At 43.9% G+C, this 22,798-nt stretch overlaps 2 protein-coding genes across 2 annotated transcripts; both read right to left on the bottom strand.

The window, feature by feature from the left end:
- Positions 1 to 6,828: 6,828 nt before the first annotated feature.
- On the bottom strand, positions 6,829 to 9,895 carry LOC123486166 (zinc finger protein 358-like). The gene is made up of 2 exons (XM_045217376.1): positions 9,772 to 9,895; positions 6,829 to 8,212 (listed from the first exon to the last, which is right to left on the bottom strand). The coding sequence occupies exon 2, from the start codon at positions 7,841 to 7,843 to the stop codon at positions 7,274 to 7,276; it is 570 nt and encodes a 189-aa protein (XP_045073311.1). The 5' UTR covers positions 7,844 to 8,212; positions 9,772 to 9,895; the 3' UTR covers positions 6,829 to 7,273.
- LOC121554695 (zinc finger and BTB domain-containing protein 18-like) lies at positions 8,494 to 21,871 on the bottom strand. The gene is made up of 6 exons (XM_045217377.1): positions 21,363 to 21,871; positions 20,800 to 20,930; positions 15,354 to 15,536; positions 10,746 to 10,886; positions 10,316 to 10,427; positions 8,494 to 9,899 (listed from the first exon to the last, which is right to left on the bottom strand). Exons 1-6 carry the CDS (start codon positions 21,643 to 21,645, stop codon positions 8,938 to 8,940), a joined length of 1,812 nt encoding a protein of 603 aa, XP_045073312.1. The 5' UTR covers positions 21,646 to 21,871; the 3' UTR covers positions 8,494 to 8,937.
- Positions 21,872 to 22,798: the final 927 nt, after the last annotated feature.

The raw sequence follows: 22,798 nt of genomic DNA on the forward strand, positions 1-22,798 counted from the left end.
CTGAACATTAGCGAGTAGTATACTTGGAAGCGGTGGGTGGTGTGCGCGCCTCCAAAGTTGAACCAGCAGGCCGCTCCGAGTGCCTCTCCTCCACTGGCGATGTTTTGGGTCAGCCGCTGGAATCAGTTCAGTCGCCCTGGGGAGATTAAACAAAGGATTTGCTTCGGGAAAGTCTTATTCCAAGTCGTAATGCTGGTGAGTTACCGCCGCTCTGATATCCAATAGTTTTCCCCGGCTGTATGTAATGATACAAAACACTTTCTGAGCTAATAATATAAAAAATAATAAATAAAAAAACAAAATACTGCAACGTTTCCTAAGAGCTAGTCGCAAGGCCGCCATCTTCGTGGCGCCAGGTTGGTATCAGAAACTTCTAAAGCCATGACATCATTTTCTGGAATTTTCCAAGCTGTTTAAAGGCACAGTCAATTTAGTGTATGTAAACTTCTGACCCACTGGAATTGTGATACAGGGAATTATATGTGAAATAATCTGTCTGTAAACAATTGTTGGAAAAATTACTTGTGTCATGCACAAAGTAGAAGTCCTAACCGACTTGCCAGAACTATAGTTTGTTAACAACACATTTGTGGAGTGGTTGAAAAACGAGTTTTAATGACTCCAACAATGACTCCAACCTAAGTGTATGTAAACTTCCGACTTCAACTGTTGGTGCAGAATTCCAACCAGTATAAGCAGGTGATTGGGTAAGAAGCTAACTGCTTCAATGAAACAATGGAAACAATGTGACCAGTAGATGAAGTGTTAATTGACTGGCATACCTGTAAATGACCTACATTATCCGAATGATGATGAGCAGGCTGCAGACTTTATACATTTAAATCAGCCCTAGGCCAGCCTTAGGTGTCAGGTGTGTGTTCAGGATTTTGTGATTGTGTGACATATTATTGCCTCGTAAAATAGCTAAGTCAGTGAGTAGACTGGACCCCGGTTTTATGGACACACAATCGATCTTTATGCCTGTACAGTGCCATTTTAAGTTGTTTGACCACAGTAAAAGATAAACAACACTTGCTATGAACTTGCTTTTTGTTCAAACTCACCTTTTTTGTATAATAGGGACTCTAGTGAGTAGACTGGACCCTGGTTTTATGGAAATCGTTTTTCCTGTACAGTGCAATTTGCGTGTGCAATACAACAAAAATACATTAAGACTTTTCTTAAACATTTCAAAATTGCGTCCTTGAACAATAGCACCAGTAAATTAACTAGAGTCATACCATAAAAATAAAATTTTATTTTTCTAAATTGTCATTGTACATTTTTTACCAGCAGGCTATTATGTTCTTTACATTCATTTACTGAAGCTCCAACCATTTTTCAATTATAAGATTCTTTATCTTATTTAAAGTAGTCATTATCTTTAGTTTAGATTTCCCCCCATGTAGTTCAATCTTTTGTGTGCACTATGCAAAGCTGCAGTTGCTGCCGTGACGCTCAGCAGTGTCTCGTCTGTAAAATTAAAAAAGTACTTCCGGGTCACGGAAATTCGGGGAAAATAGTAAAATAAAAGTCCCCCATGTAATAGTAGAAGTATAATTAATTACCCTTCATTTATTCATGATATATGAAAATGTGTCTGTCTAAACATGAACAATTATTCATATTTGTTTATATTTAAGTGCATTAAATATGGGGTTTAAAACATATTCCAAAGTTAAATAAATGCCCTCAATGCAATACACTGTATATGAAATATACACTGCTCAAAAAAATAAAGGGAACACTAAAATAACACATCCTAGATCTGAATGAATGAAATAATCTTATTAAATACTTTTTTCTTTACATAGTTGAATGTGCTGACAACAAAATCACACAAAAATTATCAATGGAAATCAAATTTATCAACCCATGGAGGTCTGGATTTGGAGTCACACTCAAAATTAAAGTGGAAAACCACACTACAGGCTGATCCAACTTTGATGTAATGTCAAAATGAGGCTCAGTAGTGTGTGTGGCCTCCACGTGCCTGTATGACCTCCCTACAATGCCTGGGCATGCTCCTGATGAGGTGGCGGATGGTCCCCTGAGGGATCTCCTCCCAGACCTGGACTAAAGCATCCGCCAACTCCTGGACAGTCTGTGGTGCAACGTGGCGTTGGTGGATGGAGCGAGACATGATGTCCCAGATGTGCTCAATTGGATTCAGGTCTGGGGAACGGGCGGTCCATAGCATCAATGCCTTCCTCTTGCAGGAACTGCTGACACACTCCAGCCACATGAGGTCTAGCATTGTCTTGCATTAGGAGGAACCCAGGGCCAACCGCATCAGCATATGGTCTCACAAGGGGTCTGAGGATCTCATCTCTGTACCTAATGGCAGTCAGGCTACCTCTGGCGAGCACATGGAGGGCTGTGCGGCCCCCCAAAGAAATGCCACCCCACACCATGACTGACCCACCGCCAAACCGGTCATGCTGGAGGATGTTGCAGGCAGCAGAACGTTCTCCACGGCGTCTCCAGACTCTGTCACATGTGCTCAGTGTGAACCTGCTTTCATCTGTGAAGAGCACAGGGCGCCAGTGGCGAATTTGCCAATCTTGGTGTTCTCTGGCAAATGCCAAACGTCCTGCACGGTGTTGGGCTGTAAGCACAACCCCCACCTGTGGACGTCGGGCCCTCATACCACCCTCATGGAGTCTGTTTCTGACCGTTTGAGCAGACACATGCACATTTGTGGCCTGTTGGAGGTCATTTTGCAGGGCTCTGGCAGTGCTCCTCCTGCTCCTCCTTGCACAAAGGCGGAGGTAGCGGTCCTGCTGCTGGGTTGTTGCCCTCCTACGGCCTCCTCCACGTCTCCTGATGTACTGGCCTGTCTCCTGGTAGCGCCTCCATGCTCTGGACACTACGCTGACAGACACAGCAAACCTTCTTGCCACAGCTCGCATTGATGTGCCATCCTGGATGAGCTGCACTACCTGAGCCACTTGTGTGGGTTGTAGACTCCGTCTCATGCTACCACTAGAGTGAAAGCACCGCCAGCATTCAAAAGTGACCAAAACATCAGCCAGGAAGCACGGGAACTGAGAAGTGGTCTGTGGTCACCACCTGCAGAACCACTCCTTTATTGGGGGTGTCTTGCTAATTGCCTATAATTTCCACCTGTTGTCTATTCCATTTGCACAACAGCATGTGACATTTATTGTCAATCAGTGTTGCTTCCTAAGTGGACAGTTTGATTTCACAGAAGTGTGATTGACTTGGAGTTACATTGTGTTGTTTAAGTGTTCCCTTTATTTTTTTGAGCAGTGTATATTGGCTTATAGAGAGAAAAGTATTCTAGGTGCCAAGGTAAAAGTGAGGTTGGGATTACTCAGTAGGGTCTATAGAATCTATATATGGTGTTATTTAATGGGGGACACTGTAGGCCTATACATTACATATTGGCCAAGCTTCCTGCCATCCAGGACCTCTATACCAGGCGGTGTCAGAGGAAGGCCCTCAATATTGTCAGACTCCAGCCACCCTAGTCATAGACTGTTCTCTCTGCTACCGCACGGCAAGCGGTACCGGAGCGCCAAGTCTAGGTCCAAAGGGCTTCTCAACAGCTTCTACCCCCAAGCCATAAGACTCTTGAACAGCTAATCATGGCTACCCGGACTATTTGCACTGCCCCCCAAACCCCACCCCATCCTTTTACACTGCTGCTACTCTGTTAATTATTTATGCATAGTCACTTTAACTCTACCCACATGTACATATTACCTCAACTACCTCAACTAGCCGGTGCCCCCGCACATTGACTCTGCACTGGTACCCCCCTGTATATATAGCCTCCCTACTGTTCTTTTATTTTACTTCTGCTCTTTCTCTCAACACTTTTTTGTTGTTGTTTTATTTTACTTTTTTATTAAAAAATAAATGCATTGTTGGTTAAGGGCTGTAAGTAAGCATTTCACGGTAATGTCTACACCTGTTGTATTCGGCGCATGTGGCAAATAACATTTGATTTGATATTGGCTTATAGAGAAAAAACTATGCTATGTGCCAATGTAAAAGTGGCATTGGGAATACTAATGTAATTTATAGGCCTACAGCGTATTGCATTGGGGGCTATGGAGTGGGTGGAGTAGAAAGTGTTGCTGAGTATTTAGACCAGAGACCCCCATTAAATAGCACCATATATACACTGAGTGTATATGACAGACTGACCAGGTGAATCCAGGTGAAAGCTATGATCCCTTACTGATGTCACTTGTTAAATCCATTTCAATCAGTGTAGATGAAGGGGAGGAGACAGGTTGAAGAATGATTTTTAAGCCTTGAGACATGGATTGTGTATGTGTGCCATTCAGAAGATGAATGGGCAAGACAAAATATTTAAGTCCCTTTGAACGGGGTACAGTAGTTGGTGCCAGTTTCCCATGTGTATCAAGAATAGTGCACCACCCAAAGGACATTCAGCCAACTTGACACAACTGTTGGAAGCATTGGAGTCAACATGGGCCAGCATCCCTGTCGAACGCTTTTGACACCTTGTAGATTCCATGCCCCGACATGGGGGGACGGGGGGGTTTGCAACTCAACATTAGGAAGGTGTTCTTAATGTTTTGTACACTCAGTGTAGATTCTAAAGACCCTACTCTGTGCTGGTGGTCATTTCCAGTGGTGGAAAAATGACAGTAAATTACCTTTAAAAAATGGCTGACACGTTTGGCTTAGATTGAAGGAAGCCAAGGAAACTAAGGCCAATTTTAATTAAGCAATAAGGCCTGAGGGGTGTGGTATATGGTCAATATACCACGGCTAATGAGGCGCTCGTAACTAAGTGGGAGGTGGGAATTTACCAGTTGTTAAGTCGTAAATACCAGTTGGATGCATTCACGTGCTTTTAACTCATTGAGAAAGGCAGATTGGCTAATGGCCAACAAGCTGCGTAAACTATAAACTAAAAGTACAGCTATCCTGCTTGTAAACAAATTATTAGTGTTGAAAACCCATATTAATAGATTGCTTTTTATAAATCATGTTTTGTTGTTGCATTTACCAGCCCAAAATGCTATTATCGAGGTCATTTCCTTAGTAGGTGAGGTCAGAGGTCAGCATGCGGGAGAATCGGGAGCTCAGGATGATAGACTTGTAATTACCAGTAGTTACCAGCTGGAGGGCCGTTCAAGTGGATCTTTCCCAGTCGTATGTAATAAATTCCCACTTGGTTATGAACGCAACATAAGGGCTGTTCTTAAGCACGACACAATGCGGAGTGCCTGGATACAGCCCTTAGCCGTGGTGGGGGCGGCAAGTAGCTTAGTGGTTAAGAGCGTAGTGCCAGTAACCGAAAGGTCGCTGGTTCTAATCCCCGAGCCGACTAGGTGAAAAATCTGTCGATGTGCCCTTGAGCAAGGCACTTAACCCTAATTGCTCCTGTAAGTCGCTCTGGATAAGAGCGTCTGCTAAATGACTAAAATGTAAATGTAAAATGTGGTATATTGGCCATTTACCACAAACCTCCAAGGTTCCTTATTGCTATTATAAACTGGTTACCAACGTAATTAGAGCAGTAAAAAAAAAAAATGTTTTGTCATACCCATGGTATATGGTCTGATATACCACGGCTGTCAGCCAATCAGCATTCAGGGCTCGAACCACCCAGTTTATAATACTATATAACAAACAAGTAAGTAAAAAGTCAACATACACTATATATACAAAAGTATGTGGACACCCGTTCAAATTATCGGCTATTTCAGCCACACCCGTTGCTGACAGGTGTATAAAATCGAGCACACAGCCATGCAATCTCCATAGACAAATATTGGCAGTAGAATGGCCTTACTGAAGAGCTCAGTGACTTTCAACATGGCACCGTCATAGGATGCCACCTTTCCAACAAGTCAGTTTGTCAAATTTCTGCCCTGCTAGAGTTGCCCCGGTCAACTCTAAGTGCAGTTATTGTGAAATGGAAACGTCTAGGAGCAACAACGGCTCAGCTGCGAAGTGGTAGGCCACACAAGCTCACAGAACGGGACCGCCGAGTGCTGAAGCGCATAAAAACCGTCTGTCCTCAGTTGCAACACTCACTACCGAGTTCCAAACTGCCACTGGCAGCCACGTCAGTACAATAACTGTTCGTCGGGAGCTTCATGAAATGGGTTTCCATGACTAAGCAGCCGCACAGAAGCCTAAGATCACCATGCGCAATACCAAGCGTTGGCTGGGGTGGTGTAAAGCTCGCCGCCATTGGACTCTGGAGCAGTGGAAACGCGTTCTCTGGAGTGATGAATCACGCTTCACCATCTGGCAGTCCAACCGACTAATCTGGGTTTGCCGGATGCCAGGAGAACGCTACCTGTCCGATTGCATAGAGCCAACTGTAAAGTTTGGTGGAGGAGGAATAATGGTCTGGGGCTGTTATTCATGGTTCGGGCTAGGCCCCTTAGTTCCAGTGAAGGGAAAACTTAACACTAAAGCGTACAATGACATTCGAGACGATTCGGTGCTTCCAACTTTGTGGCAACAGTTTGGGGAAGGCCCTTTCCTGTTTCAGCATGACAATGCCCCTGTGCACAAAGCGAGGTCCATACAGAAATGGTTTGTCGAGATTGGTGTGGAAGAACTTGACTGGACTGCACAGATCCCTGACCTCAACCCCATCAAACACCTTTGGGATGAACTGGAACGCCGACTGCGAGCCAGGCCTAATCGCCCAACATCAGTGCCTGACCTCACGAATGCTCGTGGCTGAATGGAAGCAAGTCCCCGCAGCAATGTTCCAACATCTAGTGGAAAACCTTCCCAGAAGAGTGGAGGCTGTTATAGCAGCAAAAGGCGGACCAACTCCATATTAATGCCCATGATTTTGGAATGAGACATTCGAACGAGCAGGTGTCCACATACTTTTGGTCATATAGTGTATCAAAAGGACAACTTGGTTCCTAATTTATTAACAGATTTGATCACATTGTTTTAGCACATAAAGGAACAGGTACCACCTGATTATGCCCAATAATGTTAGGGGTTGTTATAAATATGTTATAAAAATAGAGGGTATAGAACATAGGCAAAACCAAACTCAGAAGGGAAATATAGTTACACTTCAATAAAATGACAGTGTTTTGGCTATGCCAGCACACGAAACAACAAGTCTGTATCATCTGAGAATGTGAGCATACCCAGATGCTCAACTGAGGGTCTTTGTAATGAAATAACAATATCTTACTCCAAGCCACTTAACATGATAACTATAATACAGTATGTCAGCTAAAGAATGGATCCCAGATATCACCTGTGTATATCTCAAGCCACACTGCTACGATTTCTTCCCATTGTGGACACTCCTATGTCTGATAAGGTTAGTCAGGAAGGAGAAGCTCTTGTAACACAGCTTGCACTTGAAGGGCCTCTCATTGGTGTGAACGGTTTGGTGCCTCTTCACATAGTTTGCCTCAGCGAAGCGCTTTCCACAGGTGGGGCAGGCGTACGGCTTGTCGGCTTCCGACCTAATGCTCGGCCTCCCACGTTGTGACCCAATGACACTAGAGGAAGTAGAAGCAGGAGCCACCACCCTCAGGTGGTTAGTCTTTGCGCTCCCTCCTTGACCTCTAGCCATTGTTTGGGTGTTGTTTGGATTGTGTGCTGTGTTATAGGCTAGGTACTTCTCGTGGCGAACGCCCATCTTGAACCTGTCTGTATTGGTGGGGCAACCATGAGGTAACTGAGGAAGGCTAGACATAGGTCCAGGCTTTCTATGAACCCATTCACCAGGCATTAAACAAGACCCTGAAGGAGAAGACAGACTTCCTGATAGACTACCACCAAGGGGGTCTCCCACCACTCTCTGTGAAGGCTGAAGCCCAGGGTGACTTGCTCTGTTCATCATGGATACTGTGGTGTTTGTATCATAGGAACAGGAGGGTCTATCGCTATCAGCCCCAGGCCCTGCTTCATCTCTGCACTGAGACTGTGAAGAGAAGGGTCTGGGCTGCAGACTGGATCCTTGACTGGAGCCTCTGTCTCTCTGATGACCAGTAGGACTGAGGTTGTTCAGTCCACCTGTCCACTGGTTGTGTTCTGTGTGGTGGTTGTGGTGGAGTCTCTGTCCCTCGTGGTTCGGTCCTTGTTCCGACTCGGGAAGGAAGAGCGACGACTCTTGATCCAGGGTTCTGATCCGGGGCCAGGGTTTGTGACCAGCCGCTTCAGAGGTCCAGTCAGCAACCCCGGATATCAGCAGGTCCTCATGGACTGCAGACTGTAAACACAAATTGAACAGAAAAGCATAAAGGTTTATATAAGAAATTCTTTGCTGTACACACAAACTTGACATGATATTATAAAATGTTAACCACAGTCAAGCACATCTCCAACACTGTGATTCAATTACCTAACAATATGGCGCGATTGGAGTGTATTATAAACAATGCCCATATGTGTTGATTCAATAATGAAATATGTTTTGGTTCGACTGAGATAAGGGAAACTCAGTCCGTGCAATGATACAAAAATAACCAAGTCAGTCAGCACAGTCAATTTTGTATTTAATTTCAACAAAATGGTCATACAATCACATAACGTGAAGTACGGTACTTTTATTGCACAAAATGATACATGACATGTAGAATAACTTTTCTCACTATGGTAACACTTTACCTTCTCTGTAAATCTGGTACCATCACTTTGATAAAATACTTTGGAAAAGGTTCAACATTACAAAAATACTTTGGAAAAGGTTCAACATTACAAACTACTTTATGTCAATAAACATGAATTAAGGCACTATAATTTCCTCATGATAAAACACCAGCATCAAACAACAGGACAAGGTTGTCACTTTTCATCAGTGAAGCATTTTTACAGACACCATCACCATATCATCTACTCTGCCTCATCATACTCATTCTTTCCTCAGTTCACCTCATCCAGTTCCCGCTATATCCAAAACCAACAGAATTAACTAAGAACAAATTAACTAGTACATTATATATCACTATACATATGCATTTTCTGCTGGTGTATCCTGAGGTAGCTCCACTCTGAGAACCTCTTCCCGCAGTGAGTACAGGCAAACGGGCTCTCTCCTGTGTGGACCTTCAGGTGCATCTTCAGCTGGTCCTGGCGTGAGAACCTCTTCTCACACTGGGGACAGCTGTAGGGTTTCTCCCCTGTGTGGACCCTCTTGTGTCTCTTCAGGTGGTGCTGGTGGGAGAACCTCTTCTCACACAGGTGGCAACTGAACGGTTTCTCCCCTGTGTGCATCCTCTGGTGGATCTCTAACTGTTTGGGGAAATTGAAGGTTTTCCCACAGAATGAACACGGGAAGTGCTTATCTTTGCCACCGGATCTGCTGATAGCGTCACTACCACTGTCATTTGTCAATGGGCTTGTGTAGCCATTAAGTGTTGAGGCACTGGCATTGTCTGAGGTCTGGTTTAACATTAGGAGAGTGTGAGGAGGACGAAGGCCAGGGAGTGTCTGTGTTGTCACAGGGTCCATGTTCCAGTTGATAGATCCTATAGAAGGCAGGCTGAAGGCAGCACCTATAAGGGGGTTAACCTGAGGTGCCATCAGTCTCTCTGAATCACAACTATAGGAGCAGGACGGAGCATCGCTAGCCGAGTCTGTTCTCTTCCGCCGCATACCGACACCACCCCGTCCCAGCAGATCAAATCTACGCCTCGCCCTGGTCTCAGCCAGTCTGTTGTCATGGAGACTAAGTTCAGTTGTTGTTTTGTGTTCAACTGTCTGTTTCTGGTAGTGGTTAAAAGTGTTGTTCCCCAGCCCAGAGTTGAGGACGCTGTCCCATCCACTGACCTCCACTATGTGGCCTCTGGTCCTGTCCTGCTCAGTGACATTGTCTCCTGGGCCCTTGGCTGCACCAGTCTGGGTCTGGGAATCCAAGATGGCCGCCCAGTCTCCTCTGTTAGCCTCCAGCCAATCACCTGCAGGAAGAGGTTACAAGATAGACTTTACAAACATGACAGAGAACTCTTTATATGGAGTTTTTTTTGTCAAATACCTGGTGAAGTTCATACATTATAATGTGTGTTTCTGTTTTTAAACATAAGTTGTATTGATTTGATGAATGAAGAAAAAATTATAGCCAGGCGCATCACTATTCCCACTATAGATCTATACATTTACATTTTAGTCATTTAGCAGACGCTCTTATCCAGAGCGACTTACAGGAGCAATTAGGGTTAAGTGCCTTGCTTAAGGGCACATCGACAGATTTTTCACCTAGTCGGCTCGGGGATTAGAACCACCGACCTTTCGGTTACTGGCACAACGCTCTTACCCACTAAGCTACCTGCCGCCCTCTATTACTGTAGGTAGGCTATATGTATTTCTCCCTTACCTTGCTCCCCCATCTTTAGTCCACTCAGCAGGTCAATGCTCTCTGGTCCGTCTTCTATTGTCTCCTCTTTGACTAGCAGCAGATCAGGCTTCCCATCCTCCATGTCTACTGACTGTAAGAGATACAGAGTGAGAAGATGTTGGATCAAGAAATCTGATATGAGCACCCTGCTATGGAGCATCTTCTGATTGAGCAATGAAGGATTGCTATGAGTACTATACAAAACATGTTAGTGTATTTGATACAATGCAAACGTGCTAGTTGATTTGATAATATGCAAAAGTGCTGATCGAATATCTTTCCATATAATCTTATTCATTATGATTTAAAAGGCAAAACTGATCCTCAATCAGCACTCCTACTCTGAGAGGCTTTGTGGATACGGGCCCTGACCTAATACCATTCAGACAGTAGTTCACAGTGGGCTCACCTCAGTGAGACTGTGTGTGGTCCTGTGCTGCTCAGCTGGTTCCTCTGATGGTTCAGGAGGTGTAGTCTGGTTGTCCTCCATGACCATGGCCCCCTCACACCCTTCCTCCTTCATCAGCAGCACCTCTGGACCCTCCTCCTCCTCCTGGAACAGACAGGTGATACAGATTACACAGACGTACACACAGATAATAAACACAGTTTCAACATGGAGTGTTTACCCATCCCCACTACGTTTGAGTCCTATACTGTACAGTCGTGGTCAAACATTTTGAGAATGACACAAGTATTGGTCTTCACAAAGTTCGCTGCTTCAGTGTTATGAGATATTTTTGTTAGATGTTACTATGGTATACTGAAGTATAATTACAAGTATTCCATAAGTGTCAAAGGCTTTTATTGACAATTACATTAAGTTTATGCAAAGAGTCAATATTTGCAGTGTTGACCCTTCTTTTTCAAGACCTCTGCAATCCGCCCTGGCATGCTGTCAATTAACTTCTGGGCCACATCCTGACTGATGGCTGCCCATTCTTGCATAATCAATGCTTGGAGTTTGTCAGAATTTGTGGGTTTTTGTTTGTCCACCCGCCTCTTGAGGATCGACCACAAGTTCTCAATAGGATTAAGGTCTGGGGAGTTTCCTGGCCATGGACCCAAAATGTTGATGTTTTGTTCCCCGAGCCACTTAGTTATCACTTTTACCTTATGGCAAGGTGCTCCATCATGCTGGAAAAGGCATTGGTCGTCACCAAACTGTTCTTGGATGGTTGGGAGAAGTTGCTCTCGGAGGATGTGTTGGTACCATTCTTTATTCATGGCTGTGTTCTTAGGCAAAAATGTGAGTGAGCCCACTCCCTTGGCTGAGAAGCAACCCCACACATGAATGGTCTCAGGATGCTTTACTGTTGGCATGACACAGGACTGATGGTAGCGCTCACCTTGTCTTCTCCGGACAAGCTTTTTTCCGGATTCCCCAAACAATCGGAAAGGGGATTCATCAGAGAAAATGACTTTACCCCAGTCCTCAGCAGCCAAACCCTGTACCTTTTGCAGAATATCAGTCTGTCCCTGATGTTTTTCCTGGAGAGAGGTGGCTTCTTTGCTGCCCTTCTTGACACCAGGCCATCCTCCAAAAGTCTTCGCCTCACTGTGCGTGCAGATGCACTCACACCTGCCTGCTGCCATTCCTGAGCAAGCTCTGCACTGGTGGTGCCCCGATCCCGCAGCTGAATCAACTTTAGGAGACGGTCCTGGCGCTTGCTGGACTTTCTTGGGCACCCTTACGCCTTCTTCACAACAATTGAACCTCTCTCCTTGAAGTTCTTGATGATCCGATAAATGGTTGATTTAGGTGCAATCTTACTAGCAGCAATATCCTTGCCTGTGAAGCCCTTTTTGTGCAAAGCAATGATGACGGCACGTGTTTCCTTGCAGGTAACCATGGTTAACAGAGGAAGAACAATGATTTCAAGCACCACCCTCCTTTTAAAGCTTCCAGTCTGTTATTCTAACTCGATCAGCATGACAGAGTGATCTACAGCCTTGTCCTCGTCAACACTCACCTGTGTTAACGAGAGAATCACTGACATGATGGCAGCTGGTCCTTTTGTGGCAGGGCTGAAATGCAGTGGAAATGTTTTTTGGGGATTAAGTTCATTTTAATGGTAAAGAGGGACTTTGCAATTCATTGCAATTCATCTGATCACTCTTCATGACATTCTGGAGTATATGCAAATTGCCATCATCTAAACTGAGGCAGCAGACTTTGTGAAAATTATTATTTGTGTCATTCTCAGAACCTTTGACCACAACTGTAGTTACAGAATGACTTCATTGTTGTTAAAACCATCATGGTAGACATAAATATGATGTTGTGGGTAAATATGAGTCAGCTATGATAAGTCAAAAGTCATCATCAGACAAACCTGACTAAACTATTTTGATGTGTACAGTAGGTGTTTGTTAGTGTGTGGGTATATTTAGTAAGTCTATAATGGTTCTAAAGCGCCGTTGGGTGAGATCAGATGTTATGTATACTACAGAGAGTCTCAATCTTAGAAAAGTCCAATTGTGTTTATTAAACATCCATATGAAAATAAAACATACACGTCTCAACCAAAAATGTGCATGAACTTGATAAACTGCATAATTTCCTTATTGAAAGTGTCTTGGGGAAAAAAATGAAGTAGTTGAATGGAAGTAATGCAATAGGCATTTGTGAACATCATACAGCCTACACAGTACAAACACAATATGTAACAGACTTTTGCTTATAAACTGAACAAAAATATAAATGCACCCTGCAACAATTAACGATTTTACTGAGTTACAGTTCATATAAGGAAATCAGTCAATTGAAATAAATTCATTATGCCCTAATCTATAGATTTCACATGAATGGGCAGGGTCACAGCCCACTGGGGAGCCAGGCCCAGCCAGTCAGAATGAGTTTCTCCCCACAAAAGGGCTTTATTACAGACAGAAATACTCAGTTGAATCAGCTGTCCGGATGGCTGGTCTCAGACGATCCCGCCTGTGAATTAGCCGGATGTGGAGGTCCTGGGCTGGCGTGGTTACATGTGGTCTGCGATTGTGAGGCCAGTTGGACGTACTGCCAAATTCTCTAAAACAACGTTGGAGGCGGCTTATGGTAGAAAAATTAACATTCAATTATCTGGCAACAGCTCTGGTGGACATTCCTGCAGTCAGCATGCCAATTGCACGCTCCCTCAAAACTTGAGACATCTGTGGCATTGTGTTGTGACAAAACTGCACATTTTAGAGTGGCCTTTTATTGTCCCCAGCACAAGGTGCACATGTGTAATGATCATGCCGTTTAATCAGCTTCTTGATATGACACACCTGACAAGTGAATGGATTATCTTGGCAAAGGAAAAATGCTCATTAACAGGGATGCAAACAAATGTGTGCACAACATTTGAGAGAAATAAGATTTTGTGCGTATGTAACATTTCTGGGATCTTTTATTTCAGCTCATGAAACATGGCACCAACACTTTACATGTTGCGTTTATATTTTTGTTCAGTATATTTGCACAGTATATCACACAATGTCTGGATGCAATATTCTACATTTACATTTACATTTTAGTCATTTAGCAGACGCTCTTATCCAGAGCGACTTACAGTTAGTGAATACATATATCTTTTCTTTATACTGGGAATTGAACCCACAACCCTGGCGTTGCAAACGCCATGCTCTATCAACTGAGCTACATCCCTGCCGGCCATTTCCTCCCCTACCCTGGACGACGCTGGGCCAATTGTGCGCCGCCCATGAGTCTCCCGGTCGCGGCCGGCTGCGACAGAGCCTGGATTCGAACAAGGATCTCTAGAGGCACAGTTAGCACTGCGATGCAGTGCCTTAGACCACTGCGCCACTCAGGAGGTCATTCTACCCAGGAATATTCAACACTGAAATCTGTTATTCTCGTTATTCCAAATGCATCTGTGGATCTTTTCTGCTGACAACAATGTAATTATTCTTTCTCTTTAATGCAGGGTTTGATCTAAACCTCAGAAGCTATTGAGTGGAATGGTTACTTTCTATTTTATGGAATGGAATGGTTTTTCTGCTGGTGTATCCTGAGGTAGCTCCTCTCTGAGAACCTCTTCCCGCAGTGCGTACAGGCAAACAGCCGCTCTCCTGTGTGGACCTTCAGGTGCATCTTTAGCTGGTGCTGGCGGGAGAAGCTCTTCTCACACTGTGGGCAGCTGTAGGGTTTCTCCCCTGTGTGGACCCTCTGGTGCCTTTTCAGGTTGCCAGCCTGGGCGAAGCACATATGACACTGGGTACAGCTGAAGGGTTTCACACCTGTGTGGACCCTCTGGTGGACCTCCACCTTCTTGGGGCAGCTGAAGCCTTTGTTACAGAACATGCAGAGGAACCGTTTCTCTTTACTATTGCCTGATGTGGCTCCCCCTCCCTGAGCCTGGGCTCTAGCCCTGTCGTTTGAGTTCAATACCTGATCGAAAAGGACGCGGCCGTGTGAATCAGAAGATGCCATCGACGTCAACACTGGGTCGCGATCCCAGAACGTGTGTAAAGGTGAGTGGGTCACAGCATTTGGATTTGTCTCTAAGCTTCCCCTGTAATCTAACAAATCTCTGCCCTGTGAGTGTCCGTCTCCTAGGTGACTATCTGCATTCCATGTGGGAGGAGCGTCGCCCTCCACTTTCACAGTCACCTCATCTACGACTATAACCTCCCCTTTCTTATCTAGGCACCCTTCAGAGTATACACTACTACTGTACCGGTTCCAGTCCCCTCTAGACAGATCAGTCTGTGTCTCTAAACCCAAGGATATGTTGCCAGGGTCCATCTCTGTAGTGTAAAAACAAGACAGATCATCACCGCTAGTGTCTAACGCATCACCATCAGTATTTCCACAGGAATTAACAGTCTTCTGGCTCTGGTGAAATACCGGTAAGTACTCTGTGCCAGGAGCAGGAGGACAGCCCAGTCTCCCCAGCCCCAGTCCCTCTGGGTCTGATCTGTGGTCAGATCCTGTATGTAAGAGCCTGTGTGTTACAGTTAAAGTCTCTGTGTCTGACTCTGACTTGACGGCGTTCTGCGTTCCACTGACCTCCGTGATGCTGTGTCGAGTCTTGGCCTGGGGCGCGGCGGCAGTTGCGATGTCCTCCATTGCTACAGGGGGCGCCACTCCAGCTGCTGCGCCAGTCTGGATGTCTCTGCTGTGCCGTGGGTCCTCCTCTCCTTCAGACCTCTCCTGCTTGACCCCAGGACCTGCAGCCTCTGCATCTGCTGACTGACAAAAAGAGAGGTTATTGAATTGAATAACAAAGTCGTAGGGAAGTCTCACAAGTAGGGCTGTTGTGGTGACCGTATTACCGCCACACCGGCGGTCACGAGTCATGAAGGCAGTCAAATTCCACAGGACTGTTTAGTCACGGTAATTAGGCTTCTCCAAGCTCTGATGCTGCTGATGGTCATTGGTAGCCTACCAAACTTGTTAACTGCCTGGTACTCAGCACTCTGTTGTCCCTCTAATCACTCTGACATCAATGCAAATCTATTCAAAAATCTAATCAAACACTTAATGAGAGCCCATGAGCTCATGTTGAACAACATTTCTATAGGCTATGCAAAATTTCTATAGGCTATGCAATTGCACGAGAAAACAATGTGATGGCCTCTATTAAAAAGAGGAGGATCCCATCAGCTTTCTATAGGCTAGGCCTACTATATTTATTTCTAAACTTTCCTAATATTAAGCACATTGCTTATCTTTACAACAGGAGTATAGCCTACCTGGCTGGCATGAAAATGAACCAATGGAAAAGCATCCTCCATTCGCTATTTAAGTGCATAGATGACATGTATTTATTCAGCTGCCACGGTTTCAAGACAGGTGCATGATAATGGTCCATTCTAAATCAAAACAAATTTCACACGTACAGTGCCTTCGGAAAGTATTCAGACCCATTTACTTTTTCCACTTTGTTGAAGCACCTTTGGCATCGATTACTGCCTCGAGTCTTCTTGGGTATGACGCTATAAGCTTGGCACACCTGTATATGGGGAGTTTCTCCCATTCTTCTCTGCAGATCCTCTCAAGCACTGTCAGGTTGGATGGGGAGCGTTGCAGCACAGCTATTTTCAGGTCTCTCCAGAGACGTTCGATCGGGTTCAAGTCTGGGCTCTGGCTGGGCCACTCAATGACATTCAGAGACTTGTCCCGAAGCCACTCCTGCATTGTCTTGGCTGTGTGCTTAGGGTCGTTGTCCTGTTGGAAGGTGGGTGAAACTTCGCACCAGTCTGAGGTCCTGAGCGCTCTGGAGCAGGTTTTCATTAAGGATCTCTCTGTACTTTGCTCCGTTCATCTTTGCCTCAATCCTGACTAGTCTCCCAGTCCCTGCCATTGAAAAACATCCCCACAACATGATCCTGCCACCCCCATGCTTCACCATAGGGATGGTGCCAGGTTTCAACCAGATATGACGCTTGGCATTCAGGCCAAAGAGTTCAATCTTGGTTTCATCAGACCAGAGAATCTGGTTAGGTGCCTTTTGGCAAACTCCAAGTGGACTGTCATGTGCCTTTCACTGAGGAGTGGCTTCCGTCTGGCCACTCTATCATAAAGGCCTGATTGGTGGAGTGCGGCAGAGTTGGTTGTCCTTCTGGAAGGCTCTCCCATCTCCACAGAGGAACTCTAGAGCTCTGTCAGAGTGACCATCGGGTTCTTGGTCACCTCCCTGACCAAGGCCCTTCTCCCCCGATTGCTCAGTTTGGCTGGGCGGCCAGCTCTAGGAAGAGTCTTGGTGGTTCCAAACTTCTTCCATTTAAGAATGATGGAGGCCACGGTGTTCATGGGGACCTTCAATGCTGCAGACATTTTTTGGTACCCTTCTCCAGATCTGTGCCTCGACACAATCCTGTCTCGGAGCTCTACGGACAATTCCTTCGACCTCATGGCTTGGTTTTTGCTCTGACATGCACTGTCAACTGTGGGACCTTACATAGACAGGTGTGTGCCTTTCCAAATCATGTCCAATCAATTGAATTTACCACAGGTGTACTCCAATCAAGTTGTAGAAACATCTCAAGGATGATTGATGGAAACAGGATGCACCTGAGCTGAATTTCGAGTCTCATAGCAAAGGGTCTGAATACTTACAGGGGGGGAAAAAAAGTATTTAGTCAGCCACCAATTGTGCATGTTCTCCCACTTAAAAAGATGAGAGAGGCCTGTAATTTTCATCATAGGTACACGTCAACTATGACAGACAAAATGAGGAAAAAAAATCCAGAAAATCACATTGTAGGATTTTTAATGAATTTATTTGCAAATTATGGTGGAAAATAAGTATTTGGTCAATAACAAAAGTTTCTCAATACTTTGTTATATACCCTTTGTTGGCAATGACACAGGTCAAACGTTTTCTGTAAGTCTTGACAAGGTTTTCACACACTGTTGCTGGTATTTTGGCCCATTCCTCCATGCAGATCTCCTCTAGAGCAGTGATGTTTTGGGGCTGTCGCTGGGCAACACGGACTTTCAACTCCCTCCAAAGATTTTCTATGGGGTTGAGATCTGGAGACTGGCTAGGCCACTCCAGGACCTTGAAATGCTTCTTACGAAGCCACTCCTTCGTTGCCCGGGCGGTGTGTTTGGGATCATTGTCATGCTGAAAGACCCAGCCACGTTTCATCTTCAATGCCCTTGCTGATGGAAGGAGGTTTTCACTCAAAATCTCACGATACATGGCCCCATTCATTCTTTCCTTTACACGGATCAGTCGTCCTGGTCCCTTTGCAGAAAAACAGCCCCAAAGCATGATGTTTCCACCCCCATGCTTCACAGTAGGTATGGTGTTCTTTGGCTGCAACTCAGCATTCTTTGTCCTCCAAACACGACGAGTTGAGTTTTTACCAAAAAGTTATATTTTGGTTTCATCTAACCATATGACTTTCTCCCAATCCTCTTCTGGATCATCCAAATGCACTCTAGCAAACTTCAGATGGGCCTGGACATGTACTGGCTTAAGCAGGGGGACACGTCTGGCAATGCAGGATTTGAGTCCCTGGCGGCGTAGTGTGTTACTGATGGTAGGCTTTGTTACTTTGGTCCCAGCTCTCTGCAGGTCATTCACTAGGTCCCCCCGTGTGGTTCTGGGATTTTTGCTCACCGTTCTTGTGATCATTTTGACCCCACGGGGTGAGATCTTGCGTGGAGCCCCAGATCGAGGGAGATTATCAGTGGTCTTGTATGTCTTCCATTTCCTAATAATTGCTCCCACAGTTGATTTCTTCAAACCAAGCTGCTTACCTATTGCAGATTCAGTCTTCCCAGACTGGTGCAGGTCTACAATTTTGTTTCTGGTGTCCTTTGACAGCTCTTTGGTCTTGGCCATAGTGGAGTTTGGAGTGTGACTGTTTGAGGTTGTGGACAGGTGTCTTTTATACTGATAACAAGTTCAAACAGGTGCCATTAATACAGGTAACAAGTGGAGGACAGAGGAGCCTCTTAAAGAAGAAGTTACAGGTCTGTGAGAGCCAGAAATCTTGCTTGTTTGTAGGTGACCAAATACTTATTTTCCACCATAATTTGCAAATAAATTCATTAAAAATCCTACAATGTGATTTTCTGGATTCTCAATTTGTCTGTCATAGTTGACATGTACCTATGATGAAAATTACAGGCCTCTCTCATCTTTTTAAGTGGGAGAACTTGCACAATTGGTGGCTGACTAAATACTTTTTTTCTCCACTGTATGTATTTTAATTTTTTTAAACATTTGCAAAAATTTATAAAAACCTGTTTTCGCTTTGTTCACTATGGGTATTGTGTGTAGATTGCTGAGGATGTTTTATTTATTTAATCCATTTTAGAATAAGGGTGTAATGTAAAATGTGGAAAGATTGTGGTCCTCTGTAGCTCAGCTGGTAGAGCACGGCGCTTGTAACGCCAAGGTAGTGGGTTCGATCCCCGGGACCACCCATACACAAAATGTATGCATGCATAACTGTAAGTCGCTTTGGATAAAAGCGTCTGCTAAATGGCATATTATTTTTATTGTTATTCAAGGGTTCTGAATACTTTCCCGAATGCTCTGTTTATTATTTAATATATGTAAAGACAAGATTAAATCAAAAATAGTCTGATGGGTGGCAATATTAGCATATCACTTGTGATGCACCTGCGACTTTTTCTAATCATAGGTCGCACACTTCATGTAGCCGAGCCCATAGGCCTATATGCTTTGATAAGGTTTGTATCACAACTAAAGTGGACAAATAACGTCTTAAAATTAAGCACATTAATTTGCTTTACAATGGGTGTAGAACCTAACTGGCATACATAAGCAGCGCGTGAGTTTTAAGTTTTGGAAAGATAATTTTCACCATAAAAATGCAACTTTACAATATAAGCATTACATGCATAATTGCATTTGCGGTCACTTTTGATAAAGGTGTTTTCCCGCTAATGGATCATTTGTGCTTATAGCCTACTGCCATATGCGCATTGCTGCGCTTATCATGTGAAGAAATAGCCTAATAGATTATCAACACTTAAAGCTAAACGTTCTGATCTGTTGCGTCAGCCACATTGTGTAAAAAAATCTTTTTTGATGCTAGTGGTTGTATTAATTTTGGATCTATCGCATCCCATAACTGTCCTAGACTGTTTGGAATATTTATTTCTCGCACAGAATAGGTCAACTTTTGTACTATGGGTGATAGTAGATTGACATAGGCTAGTGCTTTTGCTGTTCGTTAGGCCTACTCATCTTGTTGGCTGACTAAAAGTAAATGTGGACAGTTCTTCCAAGATCTTCAACATGCACCTCGGAATTGGATAAGAACGCACGCAGTTGTGTCTTCATTTGTAGTCTGTGACAAAGACCCGATCATGTGATGGAGAGCTCTAGTTTGCATTTTCAAGTTGACAGTTCTTGTTCAATGCCCTACCAGATAACACTGCCATAAAAGATCAATCAAAGTTCACATTTGTAATTGTACTACATTATTGTGATCGCATTGTGACAAAAAAGAAGATAAACTTAATGTGCAATTTAACAATGTTTTTAATTAACCTACCAAGTACAAAATTAAAATCCTTATTGAGTAAAACAATATTTTCCCTCCCATTTTCGATTTCATTATCATGCTTTATCCTTGACAGTTTGGCCTGTCAATCGGTCACTATGGGTGGGATTGTCAGGGGAGGAGCAGGATATTTGTGAGTCACAGGGTTGGTAGGGTTTCTGATCTGTCAATTAATTATTAGGGGTGGGATTTTCAGGGAAGGGAGAAGATTAGTAATCTAGTAATTAAAACACTTTTTCAATATAATTTATTGTGGCAAAACCTAAGAAAAATGGTTGTGTTCTGTTCATAAATATGGATTCCCCCTGTTAATAAACAGTGTAGAATTGCAGGAAAATTGTTTTTAAAATTCTAAGAATTTCTTCCACCAGACCCCAAAGCTTGGCTGAGGGGAGCCTTTCTGAAATAAATGGGCAACATTTGATGATCTGTAAATGTGTATGTCACACTATGACACTAACCTCTATCACGATAACCTCCTGAGTTGAGGTTCCACTCCCCTCATCTATAGCTAAGGGTTGGTCATCTCTCCACGCATTGTGTCCCGCTGGCTTCACAAAGCTCCTGTGGCCTCCAGTGAGATGTCCTTCACCTAAGAGAGTGATTGGGGAAAAAGGGGTGGTTAAGTTAGGTACTGTCAATGCTCAACGCTATATTGTACACTGTCTTCAATTGGCAAGGATGTAAGGAAACACTTCTCATAACTTCTTGATACACTATTTATTTATTTATTGATTGATTTACTATGTTCCATGCATCACATTCTTTTGAGTATGACAATAGGAAATTCAGTAAATCAAGAATATCGTTAGAATATTATATTGTGTCTTTGTGCAAGAAGAATTCGTTCTTAATTGACCTGCCTGGTAAAATGAAGGTAAAATAAAAAAATGTGTGCAAGATAGACAAGTAATCAGGGGTCACCAATAATGGAACAAGACCCAATTATGGGTAACGCATCTGAACACGTGGTGAGGGTAACGGGGCGACAGCCCCCGCAGCCTCCGCCTTCTGCAAAATGTACCTCTTGCCATTCCTCTGTATCGGTCGAGGATCTTGACACTACTGGGACGACTGGCGAGGACGCGCTCTCGCATTGTCCTCTCTGCGCGCTCCCGTGCCACCTTCAGTTCCACTTGCTGTAGTTTCCTCCGCAATGCCCTGTTTTCTTTCTGGCTTTGAGTTATTTCCAAACGAAACACAGCATAGTCGTCGTCTACGAGTTTACAAATCTCTGCCACGGCTGAATTCGCTAGCATCTCCATGATGGAGGCAATTTGAGTGTGAAAAACCATACAGTTAGCCATTGTTAGCAGCTAACGTTACTAGCTAGCGTTACCTAGATAACATCTATCAACCAAGTCCTGTCTCCAACGCGAATTAAACACTACCTGGTGTAGGTATGTGATGCTGTGCAGTTACATTAGTTATATTCTGAGTTCCAGGGTGTTAATAAACGTCTAAATAAAACCGCAAACATGGAAATTGTTCTTGGTCACAGTTCACTTCCGTTAACACTGAAGAGAAAGGATCTTATTGGTTGGCGTCATAGCTCAAAGGGTGTGGTTAAATAAATAAAAAATATGCGTCATGTTCTTTGAAATACGGTACTGCTTAAAATTGTAATTTATTATGTTAAAAAGCAGCTTTTGTGTGTTGGAATGGTGTGGGCGTACCCCAACAACAGAATGGTGTGGGCATATACCGGTCGTTAAAAATATTCACACGAGTAGACTGCTGATTGGCCAGCTCATCCTGTTTAAGGAAATAGCAAGCATTTTTTTTAACCTTAGTTTGAGATAAAAGTTTAAGATGGGGTTTTTGAAGTGTTTTATCCAATTTATGCTTTGGCCACAAATACGATTATTAGGGATGTGCACGGTTATTCGAACATCCATAGTATTCGAATACTTGTGTGAGTACAATTTTTGCAAAAATAAAATAAAACATTAAAACATCCATCTTACAATCATTTCAAATGATTAATGTAGTAAAACTGCACACTTTTCTTTGTAGTTATGTGCGCCCCGTAAAAAGACCAGTAGCCAACAGGTAGCATTCACATGTATAGCTTGTTGTTTATGTTGGCCAATCAAAGCGACAAATAGGCTCAATGTGTGGCAAGTAGCGTGACAGTTCACTACTGCAATGCACAATGGAATAAAATTACCGAATTAAACGTTTTTGAAATGAGTAGGAGTTGGCTACAAACGCTGAAGAACATATGAAAAGCAGAAAGGAAAACGCTGCACTGTGCTGCTCATGCTCCCAGGTGATATTTATTTATAACAACGTTTCGACCCTTAGGTCTTCATAAGCCATCCATATCCCAGGTGGGGGTGGAAGGTCCTATATATATATAAGGGCAGTACTAAGTGACATCTCTTCCTGAAACAGGAGGTAAAAAATGTATAACATAGGTTCACAATATGAACATTCAATGTATCAAAATATATGATC

The sequence above is a fragment of the Coregonus clupeaformis genome, unplaced genomic scaffold (assembly GCF_020615455.1).
Source record: "Coregonus clupeaformis isolate EN_2021a unplaced genomic scaffold, ASM2061545v1 scaf1044, whole genome shotgun sequence".
NCBI lineage: Eukaryota > Metazoa > Chordata > Actinopteri > Salmoniformes > Salmonidae > Coregonus > Coregonus clupeaformis.

Bases quoted from the DNA above. Each gene is read 5' to 3' on its own strand.
- LOC123486166 (XM_045217376.1), bottom strand. From the start codon at position 7,843: ATGATGAACAGAGCAAGTCACCCTGGGCTTCAGCCTTCACAGAGAGTG.
- LOC121554695 (XM_045217377.1), bottom strand. From the start codon at position 21,645: ATGGCTAACTGTATGGTTTTTCACACTCAAATTGCCTCCATCATGGAG. The intron at 20,931-21,362 runs GTACATTTTGCA...TCACTCTCTTAG, and splicing joins ATACAGAGGAATGGCAAGAG to GTGAAGGACATCTCACTGGA. The intron at 15,537-20,799 runs GTTAGTGTCATA...TCTTTTTGTCAG, and splicing joins AGGAGGTTATCGTGATAGAG to TCAGCAGATGCAGAGGCTGC.